We start from the raw sequence: 24,065 nt of genomic DNA on the forward strand, positions 1-24,065 counted from the left end.
TGTAATGTTGAAGTAAATGTACTTATGTTTGGTTTGGAACTGAGAATACTCATTCCCTTATTACCATCAGAGTGCATTAATAAATAGTAATACCCTTCCCTACCTTTTTGGAGGAAGAGTTATAGATAGTTGGAAAGTCTTCCACTGGTCCGGGCGTGTGAGGGGCCCGACCGCTCCCCCATTTTTTTTTATTATTACAGTTATTCTGTAATTTACTATTAAATTAACATAACTTCCTAGTTACATGAATTATGAGTATAATTCATTAATTATTCTTAATCCTTAAAGATTTATCAATCATCTTCATTATTTAACTCCTATCATATACCAATTAAAGAACCTTTTGGTTATTACACACACAACGGGTCCTACATTACTAGACGATCACACATTTATTTATTTGGCGAGATGATCAAGTGTTCTACTATAAGATCTGTTCAATATTAAGTGTTTATTGTAAGGGTTTATATGATTCATAGGGTGTTTGGGGTGTATAAGGCAATATAGGTATGGGGTTATATTGAGGGTGTTAGGCCATTCTTTAGGGTAAGTTTTCATTAGATTTTCATAGATTTCATTAGGTTAAGCCTTCGTAGGCTTTTCTTAGGCTTTGTAGGTTTTCCATGTGTAGGTTAGTTTAGAGGGTTATTATTATAAGGGGTGCAAAAGGGGGGGACCATCACATGCTTCACAAAGTCGAGATCTTGGGTTCAATTGTTGTTTTTAAAAAAAAAAAACTTTTGATGGCGATATAGACAAACAAAACAAGGACCTTATAACATTGCTTACAGAAAAGTACTCTTACAATATCTCTAGATGTTCTAGAATAATACAATGTATATTATATACACGAATATATAGGGTATTTGCGCACTTGTTGCTACTATTTTAATGCACTATTATAATCGGATGTTATTAAACTTTCACCGTTTTTACTATCAGGAGAATAAGATGAAACAGTCAGAAATGATATTTCCTGATAAAAAACGCGGAATGAGACACCATGGGCGGCACAGCATTAATTATAATTAATTATAATGTTCTATAATGTACATGGTTCACGTTTCTAAGCGACGTTTATTACTTTTATAAACATAAACATTACATTAATTTAATTAGTATATAAGCATTTGATACTTCAGTTATCAGTCAAGCGTATATTTACTCCCACGATGAATGTATCTTGATTCAATATACGACCAATTATAAATTATACACATTAAAAGATACATTTTGTACACAAGCCACAATTACCTCAAAGTTAACATTTATAAACTTTCGTTCAATATCAAAACATTGCGTAGTAGATACCCTAATTGCTTATACGTATACGTAAATACATATTTTATACAAATACAAAACTCAAAGAGAACGTTCACGTACATAAATACGTTTTATTGTATTATAAATAAAATAAGTAAAGGCATCCATCTAATTTAAAACTTGATAAATACATATTTTTTAAACCGTGGATAAATAAATGTTCATTGAAACTTTATAGACAAGAAATTGAAAACATTGATTTTCTTTTTCTCTTATTTATGTATCTTATATTTTTTTGAGTAGTATGTTAAATGAGTATGTTTTATGTGATTTAATCTAAATTAAAATTAATATGATAAAAAGAAACGATTTGATTTTATGTTTGAAATGGATAAACTTTAAAAAATATTTAACCGATTTTAAAATGTTTTTACCTATACGAATAGAAATTTATATTAACAGCGAGTAACATAGACTATATTTATATAAAAATATATTATATATTTTATATAAAATAAAACCGTGCGAAGCCGGGGCAGTTTGCTAGTAGTCAAAATTTCTGAAGAATGTGTTGACTGATATTTCTCATATTTATTGAACGCTTTTTGTTTGATTTCTAGTTCAGAAATATTATATTTTCTGAGTTGCGTAAATTGCACTTCTGCTGCCATCAAGCTAACTACATTTTGATGGGCACTTTAACCGTAAATTGAGCCATATTGTACGTACACACAAAGTTGAAACTCACTGAAATACAATTTTGACGTATCACGTATTTAGTACGAGATGATAATTATTTTAAAAACATACCGTGTAAACAAGTTAGTATAATATAAATTTAGGGGACTCACGGTGAAAGACGATTAATTTGGAAGACGATCAAGACGCGCCAACCGACTGCCGGACAGGACAACGTTTGACTAGTTGGCTTGCCAGCCAGGTGTGTAGGTGCGCAAATATCTACCGCATATTATATTTTGAGATCCCACATTTTTAGGACACCACGGCCGGTCTCTTTCTAGCTTATTACTCTGCGTGTTGATAGATTGGGGGAAATTGTTATACCGCACACGAAGTCGGTTTAGAAGTCCACTCATGGGAATTATTTAGGTGTTGCATGTTGCAATATTAGTGACAATCGTAATTTACATAATATTTGTAACCGAGATATTGTCCTTTTATACTAAATAAGTATAAAGTATGTATTTTGATATATATTCAGAAAAAAAAGATATGTGGTAAGTTGAATGGTTTGACGGGGCTTTAAAGCTTTTTTTTTAATGCCCTTGTAACTATTTGTGACTTAGCAACTGCGAAACAGGTGCTCAATGTCAGGGTGGTTTTATTTTAATGCTGATTTAACCAGAATGGTGCTGTTTAATGAAAACAATATATAATTTATTGTTTCTTTAAAAATGGAAGCTCAACTTTCATAATTGTAATTTGTAGATCGTGACGCAGATCTCCTCCTTACACGAACTCCTGAGGCGATTTAGAAAATTGAAAACAAGAATAATGCGAATAAAGAAAATAAAATCAATGAATGAAAATTGGAGATATTAATGCTAAATTACAATTCGTTACAAAGTTCGACACGAAAAGCAATTTACGTAAATAATACATAGGAAGACCTTAGGCTTGGAAAAGGATAATAAATATCATCCCACAATAGTCATTTATTGCGAGTGAGAATTAAAAAAGAAAAAATGTTACAGAGACATATAAAAAGTAAATCTTATTAAATAACACGAGTAGATGAAATTAATTTGAATCGGTAATTAACCATATGCTTTTACAACACAAGGTACTTGGCATCTTGTACTAATAATGACCTTGACGTGGGCAAATACTCAAGGATTTTGTTTATAAAATTATTAGTACGTTGTTCATATATAATTTTGCAGTCATACCGGGATTATATGGTACATGGTCCCAATTACATCACCCAGTAGAGCCATGAGACGTCCTCGTAAATTGCGAAAGCTGGAGTTGTTTAGACAGTGCTAATACTATGTAGTATGGTTTAATCATCTGTAATACTAATGCACTTAGTCATATAGGTACATCGCACAGTCTACTTATTTAGTTTACTAGCTTTTACCCGCGACTTCGTTCGCTTGATCGAGATATATTCTCTAACCAGAATAAAAGGTAGAATTTATTTTTCTTCATTCCATATACTACGAAAATACTATATTTCATACTGATTGGTTAAGCCGTTAAGACACAAAGAGGTAACAAACTCATATTCACATTTATAATATTGGTTAGGATTGTTTTCTTCGTCGTTGCTTAGATAGTGATTAGCCCAATTTCTTTTTTAATCGAAACATCATACTTTCTTATCGATGACACACTAATTTTGTTAAGATTGCACATGTAATAAAATTCAATTTGACAATAATATCTATAGGAAACATTAAAAAAAGATTATATAACAGATGGTAATAAAGTAACAGAAAGTAAAACAATTTTTTAAAATTTTTGTCTGTTTGTCTCTATGTTTTTTCTGGAGTGGTTATCACAGTATGTTTCCGATGGTCAAACTTATAATCTTGTGTATAATTTATCTTGATACACCATTTATAGGTGGTCTATTTTGTTAGTTTATAATAATCTACGGATACGAAAACGACGGCAAATCTAGCTATTTTATAAAAAGAGGCAACTATTTTTAAATACTAATAAAAAAAAAAAAAACATGAAATAGTTAATTACCCTCAACTGCTGGTGACTCATTAAATTTTTGGACTTCTATTTCAATGTCAAAAGCAACAGTAGCAAACGTTGACATCCTCACGATGTTGTGACTTTAAGAGAGAAAAAAAAAATGTAAAATCTGAGTAAAAGCATCAAAATATACTCATTTGTCATTTGCATCTTTTCGACGAGAGTTTAATTTTAAGCATTGATTCATAGTGTGTAACGAGCGTCGACTGCGGACTCATCAGAAATAGTTCCAGGTTACGTCAAACACGAACGGTTTTTTGTTATTTTTGAGAAACACCTACAGATCAAGGCCGGAATTAAGTGAAAATGCAATAAGAATTACAGGTAAAAATAGATTTCTAATGAATTAACTACAGGATGAAAAGAAAGTTTGGCCGTTGTGGCTGAGAAGTTTTGTCTATTAAATCAAATAAAAAAAAAATTGTTGAATCAATACCATAATTTGTATCTCAATTTTAATATTTGATATCCCTGTAATATTAAATATTATTAATAAAACACGGCGATAAGTATATCAGCTGCAACGTTAGTTTCCAATAAGTTCAATATAAATTGGGCTAGGGTTTAATGTAGGTATAACTACGTTAACAACTGTGGTACTCGACAATACAGTTATGAGTAGTATACGTCCTATTACACTCTCTTATTTTATTTATAAAATATTCTTAGAGAATAAGTTAAAACGTAATATGTCATAGTAATCTTAAACAATTTAAGGTGGTGACAAACAAATAAAGTATAATGTCGTTTATAAATACATATAGCCTCGAGTTGGCATTCAAACATTTTTCTTCTTTTTATTCTATAAAATATAAATAAAGCAAATAAATGACAGAATGATGTAATTTCAAACGGGATATATATATATATATATATACACATATACATAGTTTATGTCGTTGTCATTTACCACTTATTGATGTAAACCAAACACTTCACTTGCCCACATTTTGCAAGTATCTATATTTAATGTTAACATTATACATTTTATTATTAATTAATAAAATGTATAATGTTAACATTTTCAAGAATTTTCATGATCTCCTTAACCAGGAGCCAATATAATAAATGTATTTATTAAGAAAATCCAATAATTTATTAATTAAATTCCATGTTCTCAAGAACCTACTTTCAATTTCATATCCAATTAAGTACTCCTAAGTAATCATTTACTCAATTATTGTGAGTATGAAATTGGATATCACTGTTACCTATTAATCTGTAAAAATCTCTACTAAATATAGGTACTGTGTCTACTGCACGTACCTCAAATACCTAGTAGATACCTATTTAGTCCTGGCTAACTGGTCCGACTTTATCCTCAATTCCGTACATACTATCCTACATTAGTACCCCGCTAGCATAAAACGATAGCGCTCCGCTTGCATTTTGTGTTTCCATTTTATTTTCATCAATTAAAAATAAAATAATTCGGTCGGGAGTGCATAAAAATGCTCTCTAGTCTCAAGCAATGCTCCATTATGCTCTATATAGAGCTAACGATCTTTTAGTATTCCTGTAGTCTTACTGTAAATAAGCATACACCATCACGAACTGATTAATTTGAAGTTATATTGGTTATTATGCTAATATAAATATATATAAGAATATATTCAAAGTTGATAGTATTTATGTACGAGTAATAGGAATAATTCAAGCATAAAGTACGTATATTAGAAGCTGTTAGGAAGGGAATATAACATCAACAAAAAAGTTGTCAATTTAGTGTGACATTAACTTTAAAGAAAGATATCTACGCAACGGTCTCGGTGACAGCACACTTAAGTCGTGTTAATGATGTTCTATTTTACTCACGCGTACACCTTGCGTCAATCACATAATTAGCACAAACAAATTAAGAGAGCACTTTACCAACAAACACTGTTTCAGGCATGTCGTTCGTTTGTATTCCTTCGGTGTCGGTGGTGTACTACGAATAACAATACAAGGTACAGCCACATTTTGTACGACAGGCTCTAATTCTTGCCAAATTCTTTCCACTAATGAACAATCTCTGTCACCAGTGGGCGGATTCTTGTACTAAGAAGAGATCAGCCGAAGCAGACATTTCCCAAACGAAATTAAAATGTGCGGCCGTTACACTCTAACCGAAAATAGAAAAGTTTTCATTCATTAATCTCGTGTCAATGAAGAATCATTTTAAAGCTCATGTATTGTGTTTTGCTATAATTCTGTGTGTTACCTACACACAGAATTATAACATGTTAGCATTGAGAATAATGCTATTGAAAATATCCAAAACTATGAAGATATTGCTTAAAGAGTAATAATTACTCTTACTTGCTCACAGCAAATAATCGAGTGAACAATATAAGGATGCTTCAAGTCATTCAACGAGCTATAGAGAGGATAATGTTTGGAGTGTCACTGAGTGATATAATTCGAAACATAGATATCTACAGAAGAATAAAAGTGACTAATATAGATTAATTAATCTGAAAACTGACGTGACAATAGGCTAACCACATAGTTTGTGTACCCGGTAATTGAGGACAAAGAAAGATTCTCCAGTATCGATCTCGTGCTGACAAGAGTAGTGTGGGTTAACCCCTATGCTTTGGAGTGACGATCTCAAAAGTGTTGTAAGAAATAAGTGGATGTACATAAGTGATGCGGTGTTGTACTTTGTGGTAAAATATGACCTAGAGAGAGGCCAGCAGCGGATAAAAGCTGGATTGGATAGCTATACTTAATGACTATTTACTCGTAAAACAATATGATCATCATCATCATCTCAGCCATTATCTGTCCACTGCTGAACATAGACCTCTCCCATAGACTGTCATAAGGAATGGGGCTGAGCCACCTGCATCCACTGACTCCTTGAAATGCACATGAGGTCGTCGCTCCGTCTAGCCGGGGGTCGTCCTACATTGCGTACAATAATATGATAATATTTGTTAATTATAGATGCATTTTAATACAAATGAAGGCTATAATTGATGGATTAGAATTAAACTTTCCTGCGATAAAATGTCAAACGCATGTTTGAAGACAGAACTGTGTGTGTCAAAGCTCCGGACGCATTGTACACTCGTCCCTTTGAGGGATCTACTTTAGTTAATAGAACAGATCTTTTCATTGAATTTCAGGATATAACTCAGGGATGCCGAACCTTCGAACGATATATACAGAGATAAAGTAGCAAAAACGTGCGTAGCTTGCACAAACATGATAAATAATATGTATGTAAATGACGAAATAGCCTATTTCTACGTGTTGGATATCATTCACACTTTAATAAAAGTGGTACTGTAATATTTCTAATCTCACAATCTGCGATTGATACATTGTTATTTTGCTAATAATATATGCTATGTTTATGAATATGTTACGCACGATGATTTACACTTAGATTATATAGCTCTAGATGGAGTGTCTCAATACAAATGCTCTGTTAAAAACAGATCAACGTTTTTGTTCATATATACATAAATGGGGATACCACAACGTGTAGTTATTTTATTTATAATTTAATTATTACTCAGTGTATGAGAGAAATGTAAATTTAAATAACCTTTCAATTTACAGTTGAAAAATAACAACAATACCTATATAGAAAATACTTAACGTCTATAAATATATTATATATATAGATGTAGTATAGATTGAACATATTAATATTTGTATCACGTGACAAAAAACAGTGCCCAATTATTTTTTTTATAACTTGCAATACTGAAAAATTGCACGCCATGTTTTGACGTCAAATTCAGACAGTCAAAAACGACGTTTAGCCGATTGATTTTTGATCTCTTTTTGACACTCGATCCTCCATCTTGAGGTATATCATCTAGCTTTACACATAAAGCGCTCTAATATTTTCTACCAGGCTTCGCTGGTACCTTTAGTGGCCTTCATGAACTCTGAATAAATATTGCCGGTCATGTTGAGCTGGCCGTCCCAACTGCGAGCTGATCTCATCTTCGAACGGTCTGGCGGCCAGTAGCTGTCAAATCGGTGGTCAGCGTGAACCAAGGTGTCCAATATCGCCTGCACTTGGCTTGGATCTAACTCTGGCGAAGCAGTGCAATATATTAGTAGCGTTAGTAAGCAGTTCATTGCATTGCTGAACAAATGCGTTCGGCACACGGGCGGCGTATTGCCTGTACTGTTATAGATAGATGATAGGTAGTTGATAAGAGAAGAAGGGCTTCTATAATAAAAGGATTATGTTATAGGTAGGTATATTATTTTATTTACTACAACATCACGCATTAGTAGGTACTATTAAGTTTATTTTATATATTTATTTAAAACTCAAATACCAAAGATATAAGGCACGAATTACAAAATATCACCAAAACAATTTGAATTATTTATTTTATAGATTAGCTTTTTTATTCCAAGTTGTTGTTCCAACGAATGTTATTTTACATTTTTTTTAATTAATAGACTATGAGTTCATTTATGAGTATTTAGTACTTAATTATTATTATGTTTTTACTTACTGGGATATCCCCTACGATTGCGTTCCTCTTCCTCTAACATCCGCAGAACAGCTGAGTTGGCGAGGTTAGCCGGCTTGTCTGTTGCGGGATTGTTGAAATCGATTCTGTAACAATAAAACAATAAGTTTATGGGAGTTACAGAATATCTGCGTTGTTATGGTTTATCTAAGTTCATGGTTTATTACAAATAAGACTGAATAAAAGTTCTTGAATATAATTTTTATTTATCTTGAATTTAATACAATGTAATATTAATTGTTACATTATAAAAAGTACCGTAGACTTGACAGGTAATTTATTTCCGGTTTAGATTTTATCAATAAAAATAAATCGAATGCCATTGGTTGCCTTAAGTACATTCGAAGTTGTATTGTTAAATAACATTAGAAAGTTATCGATTTAACCTATGACATGATCGTCAAGACAAAGACAATGTGAATAGCTTTAATCTGTGGTAGATATGTTAGCGGTTATTATTATTTAATGTTTATCATTGTGTCTATGGTTACATAAGTACTTATGTATAGTAAATATAAATAATAATAGTGTTATATTAATATATAACTAGTGAATAATATATAGATATAGAAAATAATATATAGCCTGCGCTATTAGTTGATCATGTAGCTTTATATTATAGAATTTAAAAAATCGATTTAGTAATTTTAAGATTGTACATTAAAAAATAAAAGAAAATATATATATATATATATATATATATATATATATATATATATATATATATATATATATAATTTTTTTATATGTTAGTATAAATTTATAGCAAACTTTCGGTGGTCATTTAAATAAAATTAACATTATTATAATAAGTACTATTCGTAATTGTATGTAATGTAAATGTAATTTATTGTATAGATGCATGGCTCGTTCATATTGTACGTTCCATAAAAAATATCTAAATGATAGTGAAATACGTATCGAAATCCCTTGCGTAGTATAACAGAAGAAATCGAAAAAATATACGACTTTGTTTCTTACTTTTTATACATTAATGTACTTAAATTACAACGGCTCAATCATGAGTTCGAAACACGCAGAAAACAAACTGTAAGTGCAATCAATACGTACGTATATACATACGAGTATATCATGAAGTTACTGGAAAGTATTGACTATACGAGACTAAAGATAAATGTAACTTTCTTATCAAATCAAAACTATCTGCTTGCTATACATTCATGAATTTACCTTCCTCTGCTAACTTTTCAACTGAATGTTTTGCTTAGATTGGACTAGATAATTTGCGGTAAATTATAAATAGCCTATTACTTATTTCCAAACTTTACGAATTGAGAATATTCAAATTCAATACACGGTACTACCATAGCCGTGTCAATCAGATCACACCCTAAGATTTGCTACATATCTTGTTCCTAAGTCAAAACTCACTTTTATAGATTTATCTATATTTGTGAAAATAGATAAGATTAAAATATGATAATCATATATTAAGTGTTACTTGTATTTTCATATTATTTGTAATTCATATTATTTTTATTCGTATTTAAGCAACCTGGAATGAAAAATATGCTAACGGAATACTTGACAGAAACATGGGCGTATAGACATAAATAGCACCATGGACATTACAAAATATACTGTGACCCCCATAATACCACCTCATTTAATTGCCACATATCATTCTTCAAATTGAAAAACATATTTTATGACAAGTGACAGAGTTACCTATTGTAAACGACTTTTATATAAATTATTTCTCTGATAATAGTGACATTCTCTTAGTACTAATTGTTTGTCGGTGCCGATCTAAAACAACTTCTAGAGTCATTCAGGTAATAATAGGTAATCATATTAATGTTTTAATTATTTTATCATTATTGAGGCATAATTAAAATTTTATAAAACGAAATGAAGAGAAGTGAGAATTAAGTGTACAATGTATTAGGAGTCATTACTATAATTAAATTGTCATGGTGTCCAACATCTACATGCAATTTCACGCACTGCTGACGTTGTCTTCACTATGTGCATACATTCAAGATCATTAATTACACCATGATTCATATCTTGGCTGTGTTAATGTATGAGCAACCGGCTATTTTAGTTTCGATTTTAGGGTTCTGTTCTTTATTGTTGCTGTTCCGCGCGTGACTGAATTGCGTACTTTTATTTTTAAATCGAAAGTGAAAAAGTTTACTTTGCTCCATTCACATATTTACATACTTTTATTGTTTATTACCCCTACTTGTGGACCGCAAATGATGTGAGTTTGCACTTATAAGAATCTAAAACTTTGTGTGTCAATTAAAATCTGTCTGGTGTTGGAAAACGCCATTAATAAATCAAATAAATCCGAGAGACAGTGACAAGTCGACCTACTGCAAAGTTATTTAGTTTGAATGTATTTGAAAATTATCAAGAAATTATATATTATTTTAATAAGCTAATCGATTGTATAACACTTTAAGTAATTAAATAAACCATGTTTTGGCAATGACAATAAATGCTAAGACAAAAGATATTTAAAAAAACCTCGTTACCAAAATAGTATAAAGATATATTTTGTTTAATACTTAGTATGTTTTTTATTTATTTAAAACATACCACAGAATTATTAAGATAAATGATATAACTAGATGCTTCGTCTACAACAATGACGTAGCTTGACAAACTGACTAATCAAATTTATCTAGTGGATTGTAATTTCAAATAACGGAATCGTACATACTTCTTTCAATGGGAACAATTTACATATATTATTTCTCTGTTCCGCTTACGGTACGCTTTATAACACAAATTTCACAATCTATCGTATATGATATGTAATATTTCTTGTTAAGGTACCTACGTAACAAGTTTTCTGAGCTTGGCATTGTTTAGATACAATTCACGTTGAGTTTTTCACAGTCGATATAGAATTGTGAGTTGATGAAGGACATGAGTATGTCTTTTGTAACAACGGTCGCTGAATGTTTGTCAATATATCATTTAATATTCTCAACTATATGCTATAAATAAGGACCAGAGGGCCTACCATGAAATACTTTCGGAAATTTCAGGGACGAACGAAACAGAAATTTGATGTTAAAATTACATAATACATGTCGTATAAAATTATTAAAAATGTTAAAATATCGTTCCTCTGGACTATTAGGATAGGATTTATGATGAACGAAATGTTAAGTTACGGGGTTGATTTCGGTAGGAACAAAAACACAAAATTGAGTTCATTTCATGGTAGACCACCAGCTTCTACTCGCGACTTCGTTCATATAATGGAGATAAAATTATCGATTGTAAATAAGTATTATGTGTATGTCAAATTCGATGATTAGTTAAGAGCAAAGACGAAACTCAGACGATAAAAATAAAGTGTTTCCGTACAGATGTTTCGCCAAAAACAGGTCAACTTTTATCCTTGTGTGCAGAAATAGGGATTATTATAATGTTACTCAGTATATGGAAGAAATTGTATTGTAAAATTAAATAGAAAATAAAAACGATACAAAATTCTTACGCATATATTTGAATACATTCTTTTTTATCAACCCATTATTCAATAATTCAGTAGCTTTTTTCACGATTACATCAACCTCGATGTCAACCACAAGGTTTATTGCCTGTTTATGTAATTTTCTTTGGGCTAAAAATATCTTAAACAAATAAATGAAAAAAGGAGATAGTTTTATTTCTGAAATGATTTTAATTTATATTACATATAAGAAAATATTTTTAAATGCATATAGGAATCTTAAATAATAGGTTAAAAAGTTGCAAACATCCAAGCGCCTCTGTAAAGTTTGACATTTATAATATTAATAGAAGTAGTCTATACGTATATCAGATCTGTATTATTATTATTTAACTTTCCCCAACTCTTTCTATTCTCAATAATCAATTTCTAAAGTCGTTCAAAACTCATGTAAAAACGTTAACAACGTTCATTGAAGACGGAAACTTCGTGGGAAACGTTCATGGTATGAGAGCATGGCGTGTGAGAAATCAGTTTTTTTTTTCATACAGTTTTGTAAATATTCTTGTGATATGTTTATATATAAATACAGTTTTAATATTTTATAACTATCATAATTGTTTTCAGGTGCAGTTTCCGTGGTTATCCAAAAGTTATATGTACTGTTTACGATTTGGAAATTTATTTTAATCCCCTTCATAAATATGTTGATAGCATATGACTTCAGGAATAAGTGTGTAGGTGTACATGTGAAGTTATTTTTTTAATATCTCTATCACATATCATAGCTATATAGCAAATTCATGAATGAACCGAATAATTTCTTAATACATGAGACATTATTAAACTTAGGTTAATAACAAGTCTAGATCATGTACTGATCATGTATTAGAACTGGTCAACTGGTTTATCCCTGAACTATTCATATTACCATAACGTACATTAATTATTTAGTATATAATTGAATTTTTTTTTTATACAACTTAGAATGGCAAACAAGCTGACGGCCCACCTGATGGAAAGTGGTAACCGTCGCCTATAGACATGAGCAGTACCATGGACATAACAGAGTATAGTGTTTCGCCCATGATACCCCCCGTGCGTTGCCATTCTTGAGGACTCAGGTGTTATTCCTCTGTACCCAGTAAATTCACGCCATATCCCACCCTTCAAACCGAAACACAGCCATGCCACAATTATATTGTAAGGTTAAATTGAAAAATAAACGAAACAAAATTCTTAGAAATATATTTGAAAAAACAAGCTAAATGGCTCATAATTTTTCGTAATTATATTTATTTACTTTGAATTATATTTGAGTATAGATGTAAAATATGTTATTATTTTTGAATTGTTATTGAAGAACCACCATTTTAATTAATAGACGTATATTAGTTTATGAGCAATACGTATACGTTTAGTTACGAAAATAATTCCATTTTAGCTATTAAGTTTTAATCAAATTACTTACAAAACTAAATAAACGTATTTGCATTTGATTTAAAAAAAATTGTCAACCAAATGTCAAATTAGCTTATTAAATTTTGACTGGTCTTTGACACTCGAATCATAATCTATATAATTTAAAATCTAGCAAAATTATTGTACTTACAGTTGTAATTTAATTATTGCAATCTAATCTCAACGTCATCATCATTTTACCGTTCATAACTTTAATAATTTTCATAAGGATATCCTCTTTGAGAAGTTTTGCTAAAATTTGAACATTTTTACGTACTCAAAAAGAACATAACGCTCCCTTTATTGACAGTCGTCTTAAAAAAACAGACAATAGCGCTGATTTTACTCACATATCCTTCCTTCTTACTTCTCCTTAAACATAATGATAAATTAGATTAGATTATATAAAGAAAATTTTGAGAACTAGACAAATGCGCTCAGACCATAGATTAGACAGAAAAAAAAATTGTCTATCTGAATACAGTCTAATTACAATTCTAATAGGGAACAAATTCTGCACAAAAAGATATTTTTTAAATTTCATTTTATTAAATAGAAGAGTAATAAAAAATGTATAACAATTTCGTTTTATCACGATGTCGTACGTATGTACCTAAGGTATGTACGTACGGTATGTACCTACGATCGAAATTCGTTACAGTTCTACAGCTGTTGTTTATTTTATTTATTATGTAGGCTACAGCCAGGAAAGTCTACAGTCATTTATTATAGTAACTGCATGACATGAGTGTCTCATGATATAAAAATACACAGAACAAAGGACATCTTGAACAATATTGTGCAAGTGTGGAACACAGAGCAAGTGAATAATCACATCACACTAAATTGTAGAATGATTCTATGTATGATACCTCGAACTAATAATACAATAAATGAATATTTATAATGATGTAGAATTATTTATAATACGTGTTTGACGAAATTATCACTTTTGATTGATATTATACAAAAAAATTTAACTACTTAAAAGCGTAAAATTTACAAATTTAAGGAATATATTTCATAGATTCTATACCAACGTGTTTTTGTCCAAGAAACGCGGGCCTGGTGTAAAAATGATATATTCCTGATTGCATAAATTACTCAATACAACTTATTTCTTTTTAAATTTTTAAATGTGGAACTGATACGCACCAAGGAATTGAAAGTTTTTACGATTAATTTTATTATTAACTTTTACTTTCATTTCTTCAACAATTAAACTCAAATAAGTAGTGTAATCACAGACGATATTTTTGATGTTTAAAAAATTCTGATATTCTTTGCGAAATTTATAAATCGATAATATAATATATACATTTGTAACCATTGGCCAGTAATGTTATATAGTACAATTTCGCTCATGTGTCTTTCGTTCATATTTTGCTGCCTTTTATGGAAGTATGCTCACCTCGAATACCTTTATTGGCATGACCAGATATGTCAGTGTCATTTATGTGGATAAGTATTTGATATAGCCAGCATCTGACATACGTAATCTATAATTACCTAACTACACTCACAGTTAAAAATAAGGATTCTATTAAAAATTATTTTCAATTTAAACTTTTATATATCAAAATTCTATAGTTACATGTAATAAACATATATAAATATAAATTTATTTTAAACTTAAATTTAAACTACATTAAGATTTATTACTATCTTAACTTATTGGTAATTAGGTATATTTTTTATGAATACGGTGTAAAGATGATTTTTCAGGTCCATACTTATATTATTAAAAAAGGAATAGAAAACTAAGTACGTCTATATGACATCTGTATAAAAACATCCACATAGTAACAATAGAATATCATGTATATTATAAAGACCATCTCTACAATGTTTAATTCATTTCTTTAATTTAGTTTTTTATTTTTTTTTTATTTCGCTTTATTTTTTCTTCTATATTATCATAGGTGGACTAATCAAATAATAAATGTCGTCGATTAATGACGAGATAAACGTTACATTTAAAATATTTAAATTGTCGCATGTCACAATGCGTTTTGAAAATTAGAAAAAATTTTTTTTCAGGTCTTAATTTTGAAAGTGTTAGTTGTAATTAAATAAAATAATTTTATTACTTAATATTCCCAAATGAGCCAGTCGGATGTTACATTTTTCGTTGTATTGGCTATGCTTGGTGGTCAAGATGAAGCATAGTTATAAGCTATCTTATGAGTCACAGTAGCAAACAAATTACTAGACCAAGATAAACAATAAATAAATAAATAAAAGGCGGTAATTAAAACAACTTACCCATTAATTTCTACAGCACTAGACATGTTGTAAACACAGATAAAATAAGAGACTTCTAAATTGAATACAGTATGTAGGTATTAATTCACTTTCTATTAATATATTTAATTCAATGATACAGTCACTGTAGATTTTATGCCAAAATCTGATTCGCCGGTGAGTTATTCGTTTGTCTTTTTTGATATTTTAAGATCGAAAACACGACGATATAATTATGGTTAAAATGCTTAATTAGTTTACTTAATAAAAAAATTAAAAAATGTAAATAATCTAAATTTAAACAGAAACAAGAATGCTAATTAGAAAATGTCAGATTTTGAAAATAGAAACCGCGTAATTCAACGCATGCGCAGTGTTGAGCGCCGGTGCGCTGCGTCGCGACTGGCCAACACGTGCGCCCCTTCTTCCTCATTTGCCTGTTATTTTTCATTTTCATTAAACAATGAAAGGCCCGGTGGAATTATCATGACATCAATCAAAATAGCATGAAACACCGACACAAATTTAAAACGGATAGTTACGTGTCGCATTCCCGTGGGCATCCCAGAAACAATAGTTCCCAACTATAAATGCCCAGATTTTATCATATTAATACAATTAAAGATACTTTATATTACTCTGTGTTGACTATTTTACCTTATATTCCTAAACACAAGAAATTCTTCACTGAATTTAATGCCAAAAATAAGATGGTAATGTACTTGGGTTACCTATATATTTCTACCATCGAAGCAATATCACAGTCTAAAGAACTCTTGAAATGATAAACTGTTAGTTTCCAAGTAACATTGTCTGATATGAATCTACTTCTTACAAAGAGAGAAGCTTTGACTCTTGACCGACTTATCGTTGCTGCCTAAGCCAACACTATTGATCCTTTGCATACAAGAGAAAAGTGGATAAAAAAGTGGTTAAATGTTTGTATAAAATGAACTTTAAGTACGGAAATTTAAATATTTCTATCAGTTTTAAATAGTAGGTATATTTGTATAAGTAATAAGTGGGATTGTGAAATTATTAGAATGTTTAAATATGGGGAGGGCCCGATCTATACAGGGTGAAAATGAAATCGATAGCGATACGTAATACTAAAAATTAGTTTTACTTATTATTAAAAGTTGCGTCAATCAAAAATTAATTAATAATAATAATAATTCATTTATTTACGGGCAAACACGGTAATAACATTGGTAGAGTCATTGAAGTACAAGCGTTTTGCGTCAGAGGCTGGCATGTAAAATATTTATAATTAATAATGGATTATATAAAAAAAAAATAAGAAATTAAAAATATTTCCAATAGTCATTCATATAAGTTAATAATATATACAATTAATAATATATCAATGATTTAACGGAAATATATATATGTATGTAATTTATTAAAAGCTTGAAAACTAACTAATAACATAGAATATAAAAATAGCCTATTTGAGCATTAAGTTATTTAAAAAAATAGAATTATTTTTAATGTCATAAGTTCATAAATACTATATAAAGATTTTTTTATAGTTTTTTTCAGCTTCTTAAAGATTTAACAGTCAATTCAAAGAGATCCTTCTATGGGATCTGCCATTGTATATTAAATCTTTTTAATGTATCCAATGTAAAGTATGTACAATAAAGATTTTACAATACGATACATTTGAATAAAATAGGTCAGGTGCAAGTTGAACTCGGACGCCGAAGGTTCCATACATATATAGATATGGAATAAAATTACTTTTACCGCTTTTCTGATACGAAACAGATACCTAAGAGTTATTATTATTGATATTTCAATTCGTATTTCTTTAATTATTTCCATTGTAGTATATGTAGGCCAACAGTATGTAAAACTATTTCGACATTAGTAGTTGTTGAGATATAGCCCTGTGATAGATGAACTAACGGACGGCCAAAGTCGCACCATCAAGGCTCCTTTCTACCATTTGATACGAAACACTAAAAATGACAAAAAAAAATTTTCTTCTATATTAACTTAATAATTGAACGCGTAATGTTCAAATGTAGGACTCAAAACTTTTTGTCTATTTTCTACCCATGTTTCATCGGTAAAACACTTCCTTCTAAGGATGCTAACGATTTCGACTCTACCCTGTATACTTAATAACGTATAAGGAAATTATTAAAATTCCCTGGTCCGCCCGGCCCAGTCAGCTGCTGACAGGGCTAGACGGAGGGACGGAAAATCGGTATAAATCACTAACCCGCAGGCTACAGCACGAAACATTTTTATTAATACTTATTGTAGCAACTTTGGATTTTTCTAGTTAATTCCCATACTTTTTTTAACCGACTGTCAAAGAAAAGAGGCTTATATTTGTCAAGTGCATATAGGTCGTCACTTGTAGCGTAACGTAAAATCTAAAACTGATTTGACTTTATGTAATGTAATTAGTAATTGTACGGAGTCTACAATACAGGTAAATATTTTTTATTCATGTTTTTATCTGCGTGTCTGGAATATATTTATTGAGATGAAAAGTATAAAACCAATGTCCTCGTACTACATGCATGCCAAATTTTGTGATAATTAGTTGTACGGTTAAGGTGGAAACAGATATCAATCAAACAAGCAAACTCATTTCCATTTTCAAAATTTCGTAAATGCGAGTAAATTATTCGAGAATTCTCAATAAAAATACATGTCAACAAAAATGATAGGTTGATTATATTGTAATAAAAACTATTTATGTTTTAAAATATTAACATACAACCTTATAACTCCATGTTTCATTACAGTTAAAACTTACTTTCATATTTATATAATATTATAAATATAAGGATAAAAAACGTGTAAATAAATGCCTATACTTTTTGAAGTTACATCATAGTATAGATAATAGTACTAGTTATATTTCGGAGGCCATAAAGTATGCCTTTGGAAATTTTTTATCTTGCTTACTTGTATATGTTCTATCGTGTAGAAGAATTTTCATACACAATAGAATATTTATTCAAGTGTTTACGCGTCAGCTCTGTGTAACTACTGATTGTAAATATTTTTATGTTTTGTTCCTTAAGGTCATATTTTATGCTAATTATTTATTTATATTATAACGCAAAATTTTATATCTTAGAATTTCTTACTTTAGATATAATATTGTAAATTCATCATAAATACGAGCCGTCATTGATTATGGCTGTTATAAAAATATTTTAGATATTTAATCTTATAATTAAAGATTTTGTTTCGCAGAAATCAGTTTCAATCGTTTCAAAATTAATATATAGGGGAATCTGATACGAAAGGACGATACACAAGTAAATCCTATCCATTACAAATATAATTATCACAATTTCTTCAGAATTGGCGAAAATAGCACGTAACAAAAAAATAAGCGCCGTCGAGTTTCTTTTAAGTGTAATTTAATAAAAGCTTTATTTCAGAAAAATGTGAAGAATAATATTACTATGTTAACATTATGTACTTATATATATATTTAAATTTCTTTTAAAAAAATAACAACTTAGTGTAATAATAATCCAAGTATTATGTTTGTATTTTAATAATTTGAGGATAAATTTTGTTTATTCTAAATGTTTAACCAAGACTTCACTATGATCTTAGATTTATATTACAGATCAAGTTATCGTTATACGTTATTAAGGAGTCAACGCTGCTCTTGTAATGAAAAAACTGGAAAATGAATCTATGCAATCTTACAGTAATATCTACATACCAGAATAAATTAATATTAATTTTATTATCAAAATACCGTTATCGACGAGTGACATATTAAACCTAGCTACTTTAGATTATTATCATCGATTTCATACAAAAGTTATTTTTTTTTTGTTAAGATGCCGCGAGCCTGGTTTATATAAATTAAATACTGTAATGTACTTTCGTATTAATAATTTTTTAAGAGATTGTACGCTCTAACATACTGCTTGTTTTGAACGTATTCTGTGAGAGTTTATTTCCTGTGCCTCGTGCGAAGACCTATACCCATAATGCATAAATACTTATTTGAATCTGTAAATTGTAGTCTTACTTTGATGGTTTGCGCATTCGTTGCGGAATGCAGCCGGTGATGTTGGCGCGATGCTAAATTTCATCCACGTAAATGTCAGTGCCCCTCAGTACGATCAGAGCACGCTCCATAATTGATCGGTCAACGGCATTCAAAATCGGCGCGGCGTTTATCTTTGGACGCATTACATTGAACATAACTTATGCATATAGGTTGCTTTATTCATATACTTATTTATTAAAATTATTTAGTAATTTCAGTTGAAACAAGAAGCTTTGACGTACAAATGTGGCAGGAATATGTAAGAGCTAATGATAAATAACCGATGTAGTAGTAGTACATGCAACGCTTCCAACACTAAGGGTCTCTCTCGCGCGTTACATTGTTTTACTGGATGATAATGGAATGGTAACCTCAGTTGCATTATCAGTATATACTAGCAGGGCACTAGTGAGGGACAATAAGTGAGGATGCAAGGAAGCAAGTCAGTTCAGTCATGATAAATAAATTACTATGGCTTTCAGTGGAAACTGCGAGGAGACTGACCTGACAGGATATATTGCTAGCAATAGGGTTCCTCTGGTCCTCAATACTAACAATTCTTTTTCCCTTGCATTACATTCCTTATGATATGAAGATTTCGAGTTGGAATATTTAGCAATTTTGTAACTTTTTTCCCCTCTTTTTGTGCATGTCTATCTGTATTTGTTGCTATTTGTGAATTGTAGTACAAATAAATTTTCTGTCTAGCTAGCTGAATCGCTATATATAAATATCTAAGTCGCTCTCAAAATTTTGATTTACATTTCTTTTTTGTTGATAAATGTTTTTGCAATAGATAGTATTTACTCTCGTGTCAGTTATATAATATAATAATATTGTTACGATACGAAGTCGCTGTTTTAATTTATTTTTCAATCTTGCACGTGTAAGTACTTCGGTATGTTAATTAATTTACGGACTGTGCCCCTTTGAATAATTTAATTTTAAATTGAACCCTTATTAAATAAGTGATTAAATTATTATAACACCCTGGCAAATGTAGTGTATTTTGTTACTCATTGTTGTTACTCATAGTCCACGTGTCGACTATTTGGCCTATCGCCCATGAGAACGATATAAAAACGCTTTTCGTTGATAGTTACGGTTTCAGTTTTAGGAAGTGCTTATATAAACAAGACATTAGTAGGTATATAGATAAAATAATTTGTAAACAAGTAAATTTTTCACCGCAAATAAAGATGACTTCCGTCATGATAAATACAATAATGGGTTTAATGTACAAAAAGAATGTTTAAAATTGCCAATAATGTTATTCGCAATATTTTAAAATTACCTATCTTGACTTACACTAAAAAGTATAAGCGAATTCTTGAATATTCTTTTCATGTATAGTATATAGAAAAATTGTAAAATAGGTCAGCTGCAAACTTGCAAAGATATTGACCTAAGAGTTAAGGTAATTATTTATCTACGAGAGCCTACTGCTTCTAGGGTACCTAGATACTTCTGGTGTTGCTGGCATCTGTACAAAGATTGCGATATGCTATCAAGCAGGTTATATGCTTGTTTTTACTTTCGTCATATACCTAAACAGTTAAAAACACTTATTTTCTACTTATAAAAATTTTTTAAAAGCTTTTACGTATTCATACTTAAATTGGATTAAAAACAATAAGGAGTTTTTTAAATTGATCCTATCGATCTTTGTCAATGTCGTCAGTGTTATATTTTCTTTAATCTATATTAATATTATAAAGAGAAACATTTGATTGTTTATTTGTAATGGATAAAGTCAATACTATTTAACCATTTTAAAAATTATTTTGCTTATAGAAAGCTGCATTATTAGCGAGTAACATAGGTTAAATTTTTTTTATTATATAAATTATATTAAAAAAAATTATCAACTTGTACGAAGTCAGGGCGAATCATTAGTATCAGATTAGTATTAGACTCATTATAAACAAGCAAATAAAAAATAACATATGTTTACATTATTAGTAAGGATTATTATCCTACGTTCAAAACATAAATAGTTCAGCAAGGTTCGATAAGTGGGCGCCTACTTTTGAACAATAGATTGGTGATTAGATTTTGAGAATCTAAATTTGGATTTTATTCATGTAAAGTATTTATTTTGGTTGACTTTCTGCAGGTCAGTGACTACTTCAGAGCTCTTCAGAAGTAATTAATTTGATTGATTATTTAAGCAATTTGTTTGTTATTCAAAACTTCCGGATACTAACACTGATCGTTTTACGATCATTTTCAGTGCATGAAAATGGTATGGAAACTCCGCCTACGCTATTGGTATACATTGTACTAGAGAGTGATGGTTGGTAAAGATAAAGTCAGATTAATCAGTCCATTGTGAAGAACTAAGCATGATGGTTTCTTAGGGGGATCCTAGGGACATCGACCTAACAGGGTATTTTATTAGCAATGAGGCTTATAACTGATATTTCACCAGGGCTCTAAAGTATTGGCTACCTTTTTTTTTTATTTATACAACTTAGAATGGCAAACAAGCTGATGGCCCACCTGATGGAAAGTGGTAACCGTCGCCTATAGATATGAGCAGTATCATGGACATAACAGAGTATACTGTTTTGGCCATGATACCCCCATGCGTTGCCATTTCTGAGCACTCAGATGTTATTCCTCAGTACCCAGTAAATTCACGCCATATCCCACCCTTCAAACCGAAACACAGCCATGTAAACATAACTGCTTCACAGTTGAAATACGAATGGGACAGAGGTACCCAAGCAATCGACTTTTGTACAAAGTCTCTCTCTGGCACCTATACCTAATCGTATGCGTAAAAATACGAGTATGTTTTAAGCGTTTCCGGTGATATGATTTTGAATGTTTGTGAACAATAAATTGAGAGTGATTTGAAGCCTTAACGGTTCAGGTGACAATCGTCACGGTCATTACCAACGAGGGAAGAAAGTGGTCCATTATCAACGAGTCGTTAGTAATGGGTCACTTTCTTTTGTCGGTAAGGAAAGTAGATATGCATTATTGTTCACCGGATGTATAATATGGATATGGATTAAATATCCGTTTCTCCATTAATATCTCTTATTATGCAATAAATAATATAAACGACGCAGTATACTACAATATATTAACGTTAGTGCTTTTAAGTTTTACGTTGTGGCTTAAGTTATGACTAAAATTATATTCTTGATATTGATGGAGTATCATAGATCATATAGTTAAAGTTAATTTTTTTATGTCAATGTTAAATGTAAATTGAAGTTTTGGAGTACATTGACTCCTACTGCATTCGCGTTACTGTCAATTCCATCATTTCCCGGTCCCTTGTGATTGTGGACATGCTAACCATTCTAAAATCCTCCAGCTTGATATTTAAAGAGACCCGTTTCAAGGTGAAACCAAGGACCTTCAAATAGACTGATGTTGCTGTAGTACACCAAAAGGTTTCAAACGCCGTTAATGTTCGTTTTTTTAAGAATGGATAGATGTTTGCGGCTCTGGGACTTCATCATTATTTAAAAAGTATTCATATAGCTGGTAGCAGACGCCTAAATGACTGGCTTATATTTAGGCTAACGGATTTCTATCGATATATATATGTTTCCCATGAGAATGTATATCACATTCTCATAGGAATAATATGGTTAAAATAGATTTTCAGCGGATGAATAGATCTGATTCATATTATTTCGTCAAGAGTGAGTCAGGAGATACGTTTATTGGCACCTATCGCTTTTATAGTCTGATCATTTAAATACACTTGCACAAATGTTACGAAGATAAAATATACATTATTATGTTTATATATAGAACACTATATACAGAAAAATTACGTCGCCTGAGTATACGCCGTGTGATCCCGGCATAGAATGGGCCACCCCTTACTGGCCCGTGGGTATCGTAACAGGCGACTAAAGAAATTTAATGGTCGAGAAAGGAGACACAGTGTCCCTCTTAAAATATCACTAAAGCCTAAGAGCGCTTGCCAACCCGCCTGCTAAGTGTGGCAACTATTGGCAAAACTAGTGGCAAAAAAAAATATGGGGAGGCCTATGACCAGCGGTAGACAGTTGACGGCTGATAAAATATAATACAATACAGAAGAATAGCAACTTCTAAAAATTTTGTTTGCATTGTGTAATGTATATTTTAAAATTAACTATTAACGTACTATGAATTCACATTACTGAAAATTGGAGTCAATTAAGTTATTAAGTTTCTTAAGTGCTAGTAATGCTTGTTAATGAATAATATTGAAATGGTAAACCCGCCTGTAGATATAAGATAACACAAATACATATATATGTCATCCCGTCTCTCTATCATGATAATTATTAAAAAGTACCCTCGTCATTTTGATCAGAACTTAGTAAGCATTATATCTTTATGATATCTATTAATGTATATGTAGGTACGTTAATAAGAATGTATG

General features: G+C 30.5%; 1 protein-coding gene across 9 annotated transcripts in view; it reads right to left on the bottom strand.

The window, feature by feature from the left end:
- The window catches only part of LOC113515380 (uncharacterized), a 52,018-nt gene that overhangs the window by 19,222 nt on the left and 8,731 nt on the right, over positions 1–24,065 (bottom strand). For 5 of the 9 annotated variants that reach the window (XR_008252677.1, XM_031910419.2, XM_031910421.2 and 2 more), the window contains 2 exons: positions 8,466–8,569; positions 7,860–8,030 (listed from right to left, as the gene is read on the bottom strand). Coding sequence is in view for 8 of the 9 variants with exons in the window: in XM_031910419.2 (XP_031766279.1) it covers positions 7,860–8,030; positions 8,466–8,569 (275 nt within the window). In the remaining variant the exon portion in view is untranslated. Of the gene's footprint in view, positions 1–7,859; positions 8,031–8,465; positions 8,570–15,645; positions 16,006–24,065 lie in introns of those variants that run through there. The other 4 variants (XM_026899564.3, XM_052893411.1, XM_031910431.2 and 1 more) reach the window with 3 other exon arrangements.

The sequence above is a fragment of the Galleria mellonella genome, unplaced genomic scaffold, assembly GCF_026898425.1.
Source record: "Galleria mellonella isolate WM207_F2 unplaced genomic scaffold, CSIRO_AGI_GalMel_v1 utg173, whole genome shotgun sequence".
Taxonomy (NCBI): Eukaryota; Metazoa; Arthropoda; class Insecta; order Lepidoptera; family Pyralidae; genus Galleria; species Galleria mellonella.